The 15,746-nt window shown below is 33.0% G+C and overlaps 2 protein-coding genes across 3 annotated transcripts in view; both read left to right on the top strand.

Moving 5' to 3' along the window:
• Positions 1-6,905, top strand: part of LOC120158740 (protein NEGATIVE GRAVITROPIC RESPONSE OF ROOTS-like) — a 31,576-nt gene extending 24,671 nt beyond the window's left edge. The window contains exons 2-5 of the mRNA XM_039169519.1: positions 6,056-6,292; positions 6,338-6,536; positions 6,620-6,788; positions 6,886-6,905. Coding sequence (XP_039025450.1) covers positions 6,056-6,292; positions 6,338-6,536; positions 6,620-6,788; positions 6,886-6,905 — 625 coding nt within the window. The remainder of the gene's footprint in view (positions 1-6,055; positions 6,293-6,337; positions 6,537-6,619; positions 6,789-6,885) is intronic.
• The window catches only part of LOC120158573 (60S ribosomal protein L9-like), a 30,459-nt gene extending 15,586 nt beyond the window's left edge, over positions 1-14,873 (top strand). Inside the window, exons 2-5 of one of the 2 annotated variants that reach the window (XM_039169400.1) lie at positions 1,258-1,266; positions 12,834-13,221; positions 14,346-14,468; positions 14,586-14,873. In XM_039169400.1, coding sequence (XP_039025331.1) covers positions 12,847-13,221; positions 14,346-14,468; positions 14,586-14,672 — 585 coding nt within the window. In that variant the 5' untranslated portion in view covers positions 1,258-1,266; positions 12,834-12,846 and the 3' untranslated portion in view covers positions 14,673-14,873. The remainder of the gene's footprint in view (positions 1-1,257; positions 1,267-12,833; positions 13,222-14,345; positions 14,469-14,585) is intronic. The other variant, XM_039169401.1, reaches the window with a different exon arrangement.
• The last annotated feature ends 873 nt before the right edge of the window (positions 14,874-15,746 follow it).

Raw genomic sequence — 15,746 nt, 5'->3', positions numbered from 1 at the left:
CAGATGTAAAAGACACAAAATGCCCAAGAAAAATATACCAAAAGTGGAACTATTATATGTTTGACGTATTTTGGTCTATATTGGTGCTCCAATTGAACGCGACAAAATCACCATAGCAATTCATAATATTTTTGAGTTTGCATCCCTTCAACTTTTTTTTTGCTATAGCAATTTTTGTTTTGTTGTGTTTGTTTGTTTGTTTGTTTTTCTTTACTTTATTTCTTTATTGTTTAATTTTAATATTAGTTTTTTATTGGAACAAATTCCCTAGCATGTTTTCCAAGGGAAAATACCTCATGGATGTTGTACCCATTTAAGAAGAAGACCCATTTGTTGTTGGCACAAACGATGAGATTGATAATGATGTTCCCCCTTCTGCACAAATGCCATAGCGATTTGCAAACCTCTGACCAAACGTCACTTAAAGAGAATAGTCGATCACGTTTGGACTTCTCCACCTAAGGAATCTAAGGAATACATGCCATCACCCACTACCTTAAAACCTGAATAGCCTATTACCAAGCCAAGGAAGCAACGAGTCAAGTATTTGGTGAGAAAAATGACCCCACCACCATCAAATTAGATATTAGTCAAGGTACCTCGTAGTGCATTTCATTTAGCTTAATTTTAATTTAGTTTTCATGCCTTGAGGATATTGCATCCTTTAAGTTTGGGGGAGGTAGTATTCATAGTTAGGTCTTTGCATTGATAATTGTTAGCAAAATTTTTGCAACAGCATTAGTTAGGTTTAAGTTGATTTTTGGAATAAATTGATGATGCACAATAATGATGAATTTTTTTAGTAGCTGTGAATGAATTTAAATTACTGTTGAGAATAATATAACCAACATTAGGACTTGACTGTTTGCGTTCAAATCAATACATGATTGTATGCTTTCTATGCTTAAGGACATTAGAAATTTTCTATGAAAGAACTTTTGCACATCGTAGCATAAATAGTTGTTAATGAACTAAAATGATAAATGATAGCTTGAAAGCCTAAATTAAACTCCCTTGTGTTTATTAAAAATTTTAACGGCATAACTGTAGAGGGACACTCCTCTTTGCTATGGCATTGCCTGGAAACCCCTTGAATAAATGGCAGCTATAACATATAAGTGAATGAAAGTAGTCACAGGATGACTCTACTCAATAGGATAGGGAATGTGGTGTTTTCTCCACTTCATTTTCAAGTCTTGGAAAGTAGGTGTGATAGGCTGACTCCCTTCATAGTAGTACAAAAAATTGAATCGTAAGGAAATGGGAGTAAAATTGTGCTTAATGGTTAAATAAATGCTACAGCAGAATAGAGAACTTGATTAAAATATCTCTAACTTCGTTAAGCATAGATTGGATACAATCATGCACGCACATGTAGAGCATCTTGTTCTAGGGAAAAGTTCTTGAATTCTTAACAAGTTTAACATGTTGAAGACACTTGTTTCTGAGGGCTGAAATTCTATGTTATATTACTGTTGTAACACCCATTTACCATATACGTCCCCGTACAAGAGTCACAGATGTCACATGACTTTTAAAACATTTTCGTACTTGGAAACCAGTAAAATTTTGTTTCTTTAAATAAAACAATTTAATAATATAGTTTATAAAACATTCTTCAAATAGATGTATATATAATAATAATTAAAATCCATCAAATAGTAGTTTAAGTTCAAACATAATATAAAAATACAACTAAATGTGAAGTATCTTATCAGAGCATCACCACATATCTAAGTACATGCCAACTAGTAATATCAAAATAAACATCTAGAGATGTCATATTGTTACTGATGAGGCAATCCTTGATAGATGATATCAATTGCACCCCTCACTTCTATCGTAAGCTATTACCTACGCGTGAAAATCATCACATGCTAAATATACACTCAGTGAGGCATAATAATATAAATGAGGCATAACCAAAACATAAGTATGTGATAAAACATCAAAATATGAATTTAATCGTATAAATCATAATAATACATAAAAATGACTTGGTAAACCAATTTTATTTCAAATAACCTGCGAAACGATATTTAGTATGTCCAACATACCTATCAATCAGTATTTTCCAAAATATCCATTTATTTGCCCAATGTATGTCAAATGAGATTGCAAGGTACATGAGTTGCAGATAAGTGCTAAATGAAAGCATAGGTTATATAGTGACAGCAACACTATACTAGTGTAACGAAATGGTAATTCATAAACTTATTATGAATACCATAGGTGCACATATAGTGCCGAAAGTACACAAAGTACTGATACGAAAATGCAACATATACATTAAACAAAATCGATCGATAACCATCATACACAAAGTATGTCGAAATGCACCTACGACTCTCAATACACATACAATAGGCCTTTAAATCAAATTCCCAGATTAAACATTTATTCTGAAACATCAATAATTCTTAAAATAATGTAAAAGTTCATCCATCTATTTTTAGGGTAGTTCATACCCTAAAATTATTTGTAAAATCATTTTCATAAACTTTATGAAAATATTTCAAAATACGGTAAAACATGCTTTTATAAATAATATTCGAGGTTGGCTCATTGCAAGTCATCCTCATATCATATAAGTACATAATAAATGCATTCACTTGATATGCCTCACTATTATGCCTTACTATTTGAATCCAATTATTCTTGAATTTTTTTCCTTGCCTTCATTTTGCTTGTATCACGAATTTGATCATGATCTACACAAGCATCCATACAAAGCATATACAATAATAAAATACAATATTAGTATCCTTACTAACATTTATACAAAATAATAATACTCAAAAGTACCATTATTTCCTAATTCTTTTAAAATTCATCTTAACTTTTCCTTTTTATTCAAAATGGGCCCTTTCCATAAATTCTTCAATTCAAGCCCAAATAAGCCCAATAAATTTCCAGCATTAAACTTACAACTCAATATCTCAACAATACCATAATTACCACTTAAGCCACTAACGTTCTCAATATTCACCATTTTATACTTGAACTTTTCCAAATTTCCAAAATGGTTTAATATCACATTCTAAATTTAATTTCAGCCCTCAAACAGAAATTTCCAATAATTTAAATCAATTATTTTGTAACTACACAATCAGCCCATCACTTTTCAAAATTATCAAATAGGTCCCTCAACTTTTGAAAAATTACACTTTGGCCCAAAAAAATTTATAAGGCTTGTAGAACCTTCCAAATATCATTTCTAAGCCATGGTAATTTTTCCACAATTTTTCTCAACCTATTTCCTCATGGTCGAATGCTTTAGGGGTGTAAATCTCATAATTTTCACTTGATTCGAGCATGAAACCAACCTCTATTCAACACTTCAATACCTCTATAATCAAACCCTAACTTAATTTCATCAAAATATATATTTCCCCAAAAGCTAGTATTTAGCTGAATTCAACATAGGCTTATATAGCCATGTACAAATGATTTTAATCAACAATCATGCTTGTATATGATTCTACAACCTCAAAAACATCAAAATCCTTCATCAATTTCATAAACCCTAGTGTGAACAAAAACCCTAAAATTTGGGATCTTTGAACACAAGCAAGATTAGCATGCAATATTGGTACCAAATGATAGCATTTTTCGCGTAAAACAATTTTATATTTCACGGCATAATCCAAAATCCAAAGGAAATTGCTCAAAAAACAATTTCTCTTACCTTAGGATGGAGTTCACAGCAATGGTGGTTGGAAAATAGCAATCTTCACGAAATTTTCCTTTAATTTTATGTTAATTTACCTTTAATTTAAGCTTAAATGAATAAAATATTCATTTAATGACAAATATTCATTTATGATTGTAGTTTATATACACGCTTTACTCATTGTTTATATTTTAATTTCTTAGACATGTAAGAGCTTTTGAGAGTTGGCCATTTTTTAAGTATATATGCTTAATATTGAGAGAGTTAGGCTAGATCGACGTGAGAAATGGAGTTAAACTAGGATAGTGAGGTTCTAATCCACCTTAGAGATAAGGAGAGGGTTTTAAAGACTAAAAGGAGTAGGGCTTAATCGACAGTATCATGCTAGGGTTCACATTGAGAGGTATTGTTGTAGTATTTTCACTGTCAGGTTTCTTACTAGAGATAGCCTAGAAACACCTTAGTAAAGTCTATCGAGCATTGTATTAATTGGAAATTGCTAAAGAATTCATTAAGGACAAGACATAGGATTCTAATATAGACTCAGTCATTTATCCTTCTTGAGAGTTTCACATATGCGAGGTCGTATCGTTGACTTATCTTATATACCCAGTTCTCAACACAATTTTGCCATAGCATTATATTATTGTTTACCTCAACGCTTCACTTAAATATTTTCCACAAGATTTCCAACTCACTTGTTCATACCACACTATACTATATTAGTTAGAATTTTAGTGCATTATCTTAACTTGGAAATCCATCTGATCCCTGTAGATACAATACTCACTCACTACTATATTACTTGTTCGATTGCGTATACTTGCACAGTTTTAAGTCTCATAGCATAGTACATTGCACATGCATTAATAGCTTACACCCCTTGGCTTCTTTCTTTCATTTACTTGTACTTAGGTGAATCTGTACTTGGAGAACCATTTCACTTATAAGATAAAATTGTTACATTCAGTATAAAATTTTATTTCAATTTTTTTATATTTTTATTTGGGAATTATTATTTATGTGATTTTGGATTTGGACATTATAATTTACTTCGAATTGTTTTTGCATGTTTCGGGAACATTTATTAATTATTTGTTACATTGATTTTTCTCATATATTTTATTCTATTAAGAGTATGAAATATTGAATTTTAGGAAATGATGCTTATTTACTAACGATATTTTTATGTTTGGAACGAACACGTTTTTCATTAGGGAAAAAGAATTCAATTGTGGCCTCTATATTCGATCTATTTCTTCTAGGTCGGGTTAAGTGATCTACATTTATTGGTATTAGAGTCTGGTTCAACCCTCAGATTGTGGAGCTCAACCACAAAAGGTTTTTAAAAAATTATATTTGAATGCATATAAATATTTTCGAGTAAAAATGAGACTTTTTTGGATAAATAAATTATTACTTTTTTATTTTTTATTTTGAAGAGAATAAATAAATATTTTAATTATGGATTCTAAGTATGAACTCAGATATTAGGTTTTTCTCTTTTGGTAGAAAGTTCACTATGTCACCCCCTCTATTAGTAATCAATAAATGTAAAGATTAAGGTCAGTTTATACAGAAATTTGAGGTTGTGAGCAATATATTAGTTTTGGCTCAGTTAGTAGGGGTAGACTAGCTCAAGTAGAAGTTCAGTTAGATATGCAGTGAAGCAACCTGAGTTGGTCTATGATACTCGAAGATATAAAGAACGAGATGAGTAAGATGAAATTAAGGGTACTTTCTTTGTTCATTGAATTTCCATTCCGATAAATTTCAATGACGAAATTTTCTTTAAGGAGGGGAGAATTGTAACACCTCGATTTTTTCCCAAATCTGAAACCCAAGAAATTTAGGGATTTTCTTTCAAATCCCTAATTCAATTTTTTGACTAAATTGCAAAACTGAAAAAGATGCAAACTTTTTCAAAAACCCTAAAAGATCAGAGGACGTGAAATTGACACTTCAGTAATTTTTATTGGTGCGTATTGGCAAGAATAAATAAAAGGCACTTACTTGCATGAAAAATGACTCAAACCTTGGACAAGGGCATGAAATAAGATGGCCCTTGCCACCAGGCCAAGCATGTTATTCAGCTATATAATGAAACAAATGATTATTTAACTCATATTAAATGTTCATTAAACCATAAAGTTTTGGATTTCAGCCGTTCCAGTAGATATGTCTCCGATAAGTTTTTGTGCACTTCTTATATCGAACGGTCCGGTCATCGTCCCCTTTCCCGATCAAGATATTCCTAGCATGCCTATCAGCATTCACCATTCTTATATCGAGCACAGTGATCTTGTGCACTTCTTCTAAAGACACCACCCCATACATGTTTTTGTCTCCAACATGTTTGATCTTCGTTGTTGATCATCATAGTCGTCGTCATCTTACAGGCACCACCCCGCAACAGCCTTGCAAAGAAAAGTTCAGCGAATGGCCTCATGGACTGCTAGCAATCGAAACATTCGGCAACAAAATCAAACAAGAACCAGAGAAACCAAATCCACAACAAGATATTCATGTTAATCATCTACACGGCCTTACACCAGAAGAAGTAGGGAAGCTTCAGAAAGAGTTCAACTTGATATTTCAAGAACACGTCGAACCACCACCGTAATCGACTGATCCTAAAGCTCCTGTTGAAGAAAGGTTTTGCAGTACTGGATTCTCCGATGACCACTGCAGCACCAGTTTAGTCCACAGTAGATGGAAAGATGTAAGCTTGGATAACTCCAAAGCTGCAATAGGGAAGAAATCATTATTGTTTCTTTTAAAGAAGATGTTCGTTTGTATAAATGGATTCTCACCGGCTCCCATTAGTTTAAGGGACCCAGCCCTGGAGTCAAGAATGGAGAAGGTACTTAAAAAACACATCAATCACATTAGTAAATCACATTGTTAATCAAGTATAATTAAACGTTTTGAGCTGTTAATTTCCAGATGTTGAAAACTATACTTCACAAGAAGATATATCCACAAAACCATGGCAACAAATTGACTACCAAGAAATCCCTAGAGAGCAGTGCTCATATTGCCAGGACTATCAATGGAGATGACAAGACAGAAAAGGCAGACGATGGAAGTAAATGGGTGAAAACAGATTCTAAATGTAAGTTGATATAAACAAACATATACGCTTGAAGAACTCAAATCTTAATTTGAAATCAATGAATGTTTAACTTTATTCTTTTTGTTCTTATTTGCAGATATTGTTTTGGAAATATAAGTTGCTTTGTTTCATGAAGATGACAGCCATAGCTTTAGGAAATACATGTTTGCACTGATCTTCTCTCAGTGTTTCTTCTTCGCTTTGAATCCTCCCTATTAAACTTTGGCTGATTTGTGGACCACCAAATGAATCACAGCATCATTATCTTTGCATAGATCATCAACTAACCTCTAGTAATCTACTTTTTCTCCATGAAAAAATATTTCTTGTTCATAAACATCCATAAATCCCTTCCCTTTAATGGCAATCATTTGTTTCAAATACCCAACATTTCTATTCCGATCAATTTGAAGTTCAAATTCCTTAAAGCAACTCGACTGTACAGTGATGAGCAAAAGATCAGAAAGTTTTAAGACCAAATGCAAAACATTACCACCTTTTATGCAGTAATCTTTAACGAGCGAATCGTTTCTTGACTAACCCGCCTCCAAGCAATATCCGCAACGGACATCTCCACAAATGTTGATTTACACCCTCTCGAGTGAAGAAAGAAAAAAAATAAATAAATAAAAAAGAAAAAACTTTTTCTCTTTCAATCTCTGCAATGGCAGTCTAGAAAAACTAGGACAGCTGCCGGAACGGCTGAAATCCAAAACTTTCTGGTTTAATTAAACTGAAAATATAATATGGGTTAAATAATCTTTTGTTTCACTTTATAAGTGAATAGCATGCTTGGCCTAGTGGCAATGGTTATCTTATTTTAAGCCCTTACCCCAGGTTCGAGTCCCCTTCCACGCAAGTAAGATTCTTTTATTCATTCTTGCTAATACGAATCAATAGGAAAGTGACAAACGTTAGGGGTATTTGTTTACATTATGCCTTTTAAAAATCCGAGCGGCCGCCTGTTACATTTTTCACCATTCTTTTCTTTTGTTCACCACCGCTGCCCCTCTCGTTTAACTATCATTCACTCCAAGACAAGTCATTGATGACAACCGATCGATCGAATCTCTTTCTCGGTCTCATTATCTAGTCGAGTGGTCACCATCGATCATGTTAAGGTAAGGTAGATAAGCATCAAACTCTTTAGTCATCATCGTTCGGGGCTGTCCGTGGCCGTTCTTAACTTTGTAGTGGTTGGGGCTTCACGTGGGAAGGCTAATCGACCGATTTTGAGCCTAGGCAGCACCCCAATTAGCCGTGGAAGCTGCTGCCACACCCTTGCTACCACCTTGTCACATGCTTCCGGTCGTTTTAAGCCTCGACTAAGTGACTGTGAGTGTCATCGGTTAATTGAGTTGCTGCCGGTGAAGACTCGACATCGATAGTCCTATCTTAATCGTATTGGCATCCCTCATATTTAAACCAAAATCCCATTGTTAGATTCTTGTTTCGAATGAAAAAAATATTATTACGTCATTTTAATGTAAAGTGTTTAGAAAATCATTGATTGAGATTTTAATCGGATGTTGTACTTTTTTTGCAGGAGGAATCGAATAGAGAATGAAATTATCACTCTCCATTGTTACCCACTAATTTTGAACCGACTGGAATTTCGAGAACTGGTTTTGGGTTAGTGAAAAGTAGTAAATTTAGTTTGACCTTGTTACCTCGATAGAATAGTAATTATTATTATTTTGGTCTAGGAGTTTATTCAGTTCGACCCATTGATAGAGTTGACTGTGGGAATCATTGACATAGTGTCTCTATTCAGTGCTATTTGTATTGATTAGTTGCTTTCTTGTTTCGTTGATTGTAAATTTAATTGAAAGCATGTCTGATTGTACAAATTGATGGTGTTTAATGTAATTAGAAAAATGTAATATGATGTTGAACTTTCGGAGTTGAAATATCTGTTGTGCATACATAATATATGATTGTAACAAACTATTAAAATAAAATTATGCATTGGAATATTTGATTATGTAATACTTTTATTCGGATTGGATCGAAAATCGGATACGAATGTCATTTTGCATGTCATATTGGGTTGGATTTTGATAGTGGAAGTTCATGCATTCACTCGACGAAGTGAATATTACTTTCGAATTTTGTGGCCTTTGCCTTTGTGGTAGACCCTACTTCGAATGGTGTGGTTGTAGTTAGAGTGGTTTTGGAGAACCCACTCTTCAAATGGTGTGACAAGAAGATGGGTGCATAATCATTTGCATATCATTCAAATTTAGTTTATGACTATTTGATTTGGGTTATGATTATTATTGGTTGATTCGGACTATGAGATGAATATTATGACTTGGACTGTGAATATTTTTGTTTGAATCAAATTGTATTTTGACTTGTGTTTGTTACACTTTAGAGACACACTAAGTTTAATAGCTTACACCTCCTTAACTTCTTTCTTTCATTTACTTATACTTAGGAGAATATGTACTTGGAGAACCACTTCACTTGTAAGATAAAATTGTTACATTGAGTATAAAATTTTGTATTTCAAATTTTTATTCATATTTTTATTCATATTTTTATATGGGAATTATTATTTATATTATTTATGTGATTTTGGATTTGGACATTATAAATTTTTCGAGCTATTTTTGCATGTTTCGGAAACATTTATTAATTATTTTTTACATTAGATTTTTCTCGAAAAATTTATTCTATTAAGAGTACAAAATATTTGAATTTGAGGAATTTATACTTATTTACTAATGATATTTTTAAGTTTGGAACAAACACGTTTTTCATGAGGGAAAAAGAATTCAATTTTTCCCTCTAGATTCAATCTATTTCTTTAGGTCGGGCTAAGTGAGCTACATTTATTCATATTAGAGTATGGTTAAACCCTCAAATTATGGAGCTCGACCACAAAAGTTTTTTAAAAAAATTATACTTGAATGCACATAAATATTTTCGGGTAAAAATGAGAACTTTTGGGATAAATAAATTATTACTTTTTTATTTTTATTTTAAAAAGGATAAATAAATATTTTAATTTGGAATTCCAAGTATCAACTCAGATCTTAGGTTTTTCTCTTTTGGTAGATAGTTCACTATGTCACCTCATAGGAGTTCTCAATTATCAATCAATAAATGTAAATATTAAGGTTAGTTTAGACAGAGATTTGAGGTAGTGAGCAAGATAATAGTTTTGGTTCAATTAGTAGGGGTAGACTAGCTCAAGTAGAAGTTTAGTTAGATATGCAGTGAAGCAGTATGAGTTGGTTTATGATACTTGAATATATGAGGATCAAGATGAGTAAGATGAAATTATGGGTACTTTCTTTGTTCATTCAATTTCCATTCCGATAAATTTCAAGGATGAATTTTTTTTAAGGAGGCAAGAATTGTAACACCTCGTTTTTTTCCCAAATTCGAAACTCCATAAATTTAGGGATTTTCTTTCAAATCCCTAATTCAACTTTTGTGATCAAATTGAAAAACTGAAAAAGATACAGACGACAACAACAACAACAACAAAACCCAATTCCCATATGCAATGGAGTAAGGGGGAGGTAGGGTAGTAGGCTGCCCCCAACGCCAGGTTGAGAGTAGCTTCCGTAGAAGACCTCCGGCAGTCAAAAAATAAAAAATATAGATAAAAATGCAATGCATGAAAAAGATACAGACTATTTCCAAAACCCTAAGAGAATTTGAGAACTAACATATTGATTTACCCATTTATTTTACAATAACAAGTTTAACCTTGGATTTTAAAGCCCGAGCGGCCGCCTGTTATATTTTTTCCCTTTCTTTCTTTTCTTTTGTTCACCACCGCTGCTCGTCTCGTTTCACATTCGTTCACTCCAAAACAAGTCGTCGATAACAACCGATCAATTGAATCTCTTTCCCAGCCTCATCGCCTAGTCGAGTGGTCACCGATGTTCGTGTTCAGGCAAGGTAAATAAGCATTGAACTCTCGAGTCATCATCGTTCGGGGCTGTCCATGGCCGTTCTTGGCTTTGCCGTGGTTGGGGCTTCACGTGGGAAGGTTTAATCGATCGATTTTGAGCCTGGGAAACACCCCAATTGGCCGTTGAAGTTGATGCCGCACCCTTGTCACCACCTTGTCGCTTGTTTCCGGTCGTTTTAGGCCTCGACTAAGTGACTGTGAGATTCATCGGTTAATCGGGTTGCTACCGGTGAAGACCTGACGTTGGCAGTCACGTTTTACTCGGTAGCCCCCATATTTAAACCAAAATCCCATTGTCGGATCCTTGTTTCGAATCAGAAAAAATATTATTATGTCATTTTCATGTAAGGTGTCCGAAAAATTGTTGATTGAGATTTTAATTGGATGTTGTAATTTTTGAAGGAGGAATCAAGTCGAGAATGAAGTTATCGCTCTTTGTCACTACCCACTAATTTTAAACCAACTGGAATTTCGAGAATTGTTTGTGAGTTAGTGAAAAGTAGTAAATTTAGTTTGACCTCATTACCTCAATAGAATAGTAATTATTATTATTTCAGTGTAGGAGTTGATTCAGTTCGACCCATTGATAAAGTTGATTGTGGGAATCATCGACCCATTATGACTCTATTCAGTGTTATATTTGTATTGATTAATTGTTTTCTGGTTTGATTGATTGTGAATTTAATTTAAAGTATGTTTAATTGTGAAAATTGATTGTGTTTAATGTAATTTAAAAAAATGTCATATGATGCATGTTGAATTGTCGGAGTCGAAATATATGTTGTGCATACATAATATGTGATTGTAATGAATTATCGAAATCAAAATATATGCTTTGGAATATTTGATTATGTAATATTTTTATTCGAATCGGAAATAGGATATATATGTCATTTTGCATGTCATATTGGATTAGATTTTGACAGGGGAATTTCAGTGCATTTATTCGATGGGACGAATGTCACTTTCGATTATGTGGTCTTTGCCTTTTGGGTGGACCTCACTTCAAAAGGTGTGATTGTAGTTAGAGTGATTTTGGGAAAGTCGCTATTCGGATGGTGTAGCAGGTGGATGAGTGCATAATCATTTGTATAACATTCAAATTTAGTTTATTGATGTTTATTCAGATTATGATTATTACTGGTTGATTCAGATTATGATATGAATATTATGACTCGGACTGTAAATATTTTTGTTTGAATCGAATTGTGTTTGTTGCACTTTAGAGACACACTAAGGTTAATATCTTGCACCTTTTAGCTTCTTTCTTTTAGATACTCACACTGAGTCTATCGGTACTTGGAGAACCACTTCACTTATCAAATAAAATTGTTACATTCAATATAAAATTTTATTTTGAATTTTTATTCTTATTTTTGTTTGGAAATGATGATTTGTATTATTTATGTGATTTTGGATTTTGAACATTATAAATTATTTCAAACTGTTTTTGTAAGTTTTGGAAACATTTATTAATTATATGTTACATTAGATTCTTCTTAGATATTTTATTCTATTAGGATTACGAAATATGGAATTTGAATAATTAATTATTATTTACTAACAATACTTTTAAGTTTGAAACGAACACGTTTTTCACGAAGCAAAAAAAATTCATTTGTACCCTCTAGTACAGTTTAATCTCTCCCGTAAATTGTGTGTAGAGATTGATACATATCCATAAAATAAATTACGTTAACAAACAACTATTGTACAAGATAAAAAATCAACAAGCAGAGAAAGTACAACTAAAACTAGCAAGACATCGATTTTTATTACGTCTTTCAGTTTTCTCTTTTATTTTATTTTATGATTGAGCTCTTTGGTGGTCATAATCCCCTAAATTCATTCTTTAATTGATTGTATTGTTAAGGTTATATATCCTTTGGTTTCAATAAAATTCAATATGGTTTCAAAGTTAAAAAAACTAGCAAGGCATCCACCTTCAAGATGAACCGATACCAAAAGTAATGAATCATACAACAAAACCCGGCCCAAAAAGGGAACCCCGGGTAGATATATAATAAACTAATGTATGGGCATTAGGGTTTTTATGTAGACTATATATATATTGGTTCCATTCATCGAATTGGAAGCCGCGAAAGGAAGCCGAGGGGAGCAAGGAAAATGAAGACTATACTTTCGTCAGAGACAATGGATATCCCCGATGGGGTTAACATCAAAGTGAAGGCCAAGATGATCGAGGTTGAAGGCCCCAGGGGTAAGCTCACCCGCAACTTCAAGCACCTCAACCTCGACTTCCATCTCATCAAAGACGACGAAACCGGCAAGCGCAAGCTCCGGATTGAAGCTTGGTTCGGCTCCAGGAAGACTAGCGCCGCCATCCGCACCGCTCTTAGCCACGTTGAGAATCTCATCACCGGCGTCACCAAGGGCTACCGTTACAAGATGCGATTCGTTTACGCTCACTTTCCAATCAACGCTTCCATCACTAACGGCAGCAAATCCATCGAGATCCGAAACTTCCTTGGCGAGAAGAAGGTCCTCTCTCTCTCTCTCTCTCTTGTCTTCCACTTTTTATTTTCTTATATAATTGAAACCACACTGTCACTGTTGATTGAATTCCTTTTCTTTACGTTTGAATAAGGCGTTTATTATTACTTTTATCACATGTTGGAGTTTTCTTATTTAACATAATCTTTTTTGGTACTATTGAAATGCTGAATTCCTATTAATTCCAATGCTAGCATATAACATGCAAAAAATGTAGCATCTTTTTGTTTGCTCCCACATTTATCCGGAACTGTTAATTTATGTTATTGTATGGGATTGTCGAATTGAAGATTGGATACCTTGGTGAGACATTGCTAAAGTTGTGGTTATTTGGAACTATAAAATTATAGCTGAAGTCATGCTTAGCTGGACTTGGAGCTATAAAATTATATCCTTAAGGGGGTTTGCATATGATTTGGGGATAATTTCCCTTTTTAGCTATAAGATAAAAAACATTCTTTTTTGTGTTATTTTTCAAATATTCGAAGCACTATATAATGTGTTAATATATATTGTTATTTGTTCGTTTGTTCATGTCCTTTTTTATGTATGTTTTAATTATATTCCCATATTGGATTTTTGTTTTATCTTAATTTATTTCAATTATGCTTTTATATTTTCCCATATTGGATTTGTGTTTTATCTGTAATTGTATTTTTGTTCAAAGTAATATACATACACTTTTCCACTTGATAATTTTATTTTCTCTAGATTTTAACATGATTGTGTATTCAAGTCGATTCTTTTTTTTGGCTGATGTCATGCGTTAATTATTTTCTCATGTTTTTGTTGTGGTTCAGTTAATTCTATATTTTGTATAATTTATCTCATGCATTTGATTTTTTTCTGAAATTTAGTTTTTTAAAGAATTAAATTGTTACATATAAGAACAATAGACATAGTTTTGTTTGGGCCTTGATGTTACATGAAATTCTTATATTTGTTGGATGAAGATAAATGGGACAAACGTTTTTGTTTTTACTTTTTCAATAAAAATTTTGCTGTTCTAGGGTTTAAGTAGCCAAAATATACCACGTTGATGTGTTAGATAAGTTTCATCTATTTCCCCGACATTATATTAATGTTGCTCTGTTTTCTGCGTTGAACGTCAGGTCCGAAAGGTGGATATGTTGGAAGGGGTATCCATTGTTCGATCTGAGAAGGTTAAGGATGAAATTGTTTTGGATGGTAATGATATTGAACTTGTATCACGCTCAGCAGCTTTGATAAACCAGGTACTCTCCTGCCTTTCCATGTATATGTTTTTAAAAACAAGTAGAACATTAAGCTGATGTTTAACATTTGTGCTCATGTATCTGACTGAATGTCTGGTCTAACTTTGATTCAAATAGAAATGCCATGTGAAGAACAAGGATATTAGAAAGTTCCTTGATGGTATCTATGTTAGTGAGAAGGGAAGGATAGCTGAAGAAGAATGATCGGTATCTCTTGTTCCATAATTATAGTGCTCTTTTGCTGTCTTTGTCCTTATTAGGGTATTAATCTTGATTATAAGGATTATCTTCATGTGTTGTCTGGAAAATTTTGAAAATCTGTTTGACCGTTTAATATTTCGATTGTGTTTTGTGACATTAAACTTTGCTATCCGCTATAACTTGGAAAGCGATTTTTTTGGGAAACATTTTGCTGCAATTGATATGAGGCATAAAAAGCTTTGGTTTAAATCGATAATTGGGTAAACTACTAAAATGGAAGTTTCCTGATCCTCCTGCTGCTATTATTCAACTTTAAAAGTAGATTCTTGCCCATTAATCCGTGATTTTGGATTCCTTTGTAAATTTTCTAAGTCATTCTTTAATTCATAGGTCCCACTTCCTCGTCCAACTTGGGGGATAATGATATGAGGTAGTTGTAGATTATTATATTGCAGTTTCAAGGGACGATTCATTAGCAAGATTTTTCTTGTGGATTTCCTTCCAAGATTTCTCCACTAGCATCTCTGTTCTCTAGACTCATATAGGGAAAGACATGGGCCGCATTGGATTGGATTTCTGGCTAATCCGATTTGATCCAATATAAATACACCTTTCACCTCAGATTTGATCCAATATAAATACACCTTTCACCTCAAATTTGATCTAACTTGGATTTAGAGTGACTTCACCCAACTTGAACTCTGATTCGTCTTTTGAGATAAAACTCACTTAATTTCACACAAATATATAATAATGTATTATTGTAATTTTTCTTAAATATATAAGGTGTAATTACTTTATTTTTTCAGGTTAAGTTTTTTTTTATCTTAAATTTGAACTCGACTTGATTTTATAATATAAAGAACTCAACCTAATTCAACTCAAACCTGAGTTTAAAAAAATTGACTCAATATGGTTGGGTCGGGTTTGAGCTCGTGCCCAGCCCTCATTCATCGCTAAAATTCAGTGCCAGTCTCTAGCAACACTGTCAAAGGTTTCTTACCAATTAACATCTTTAAAATCAGGCGTACAATCCTGCGATCTCTGGTTGTCTGTTTGCTTATTCTCATATTCATT

The sequence above is a fragment of the Hibiscus syriacus genome, unplaced genomic scaffold (assembly GCF_006381635.1).
Source record: "Hibiscus syriacus cultivar Baekdansim isolate YM2019G1 unplaced genomic scaffold, ASM638163v2 tig00111330_pilon, whole genome shotgun sequence".
In the NCBI taxonomy this organism is placed as follows: domain Eukaryota; kingdom Viridiplantae; phylum Streptophyta; class Magnoliopsida; order Malvales; family Malvaceae; genus Hibiscus; species Hibiscus syriacus.
The sequence above is the reverse complement of the archived record's forward strand: the minus strand, read 5'-3'. Positions and strand labels throughout refer to the sequence as shown.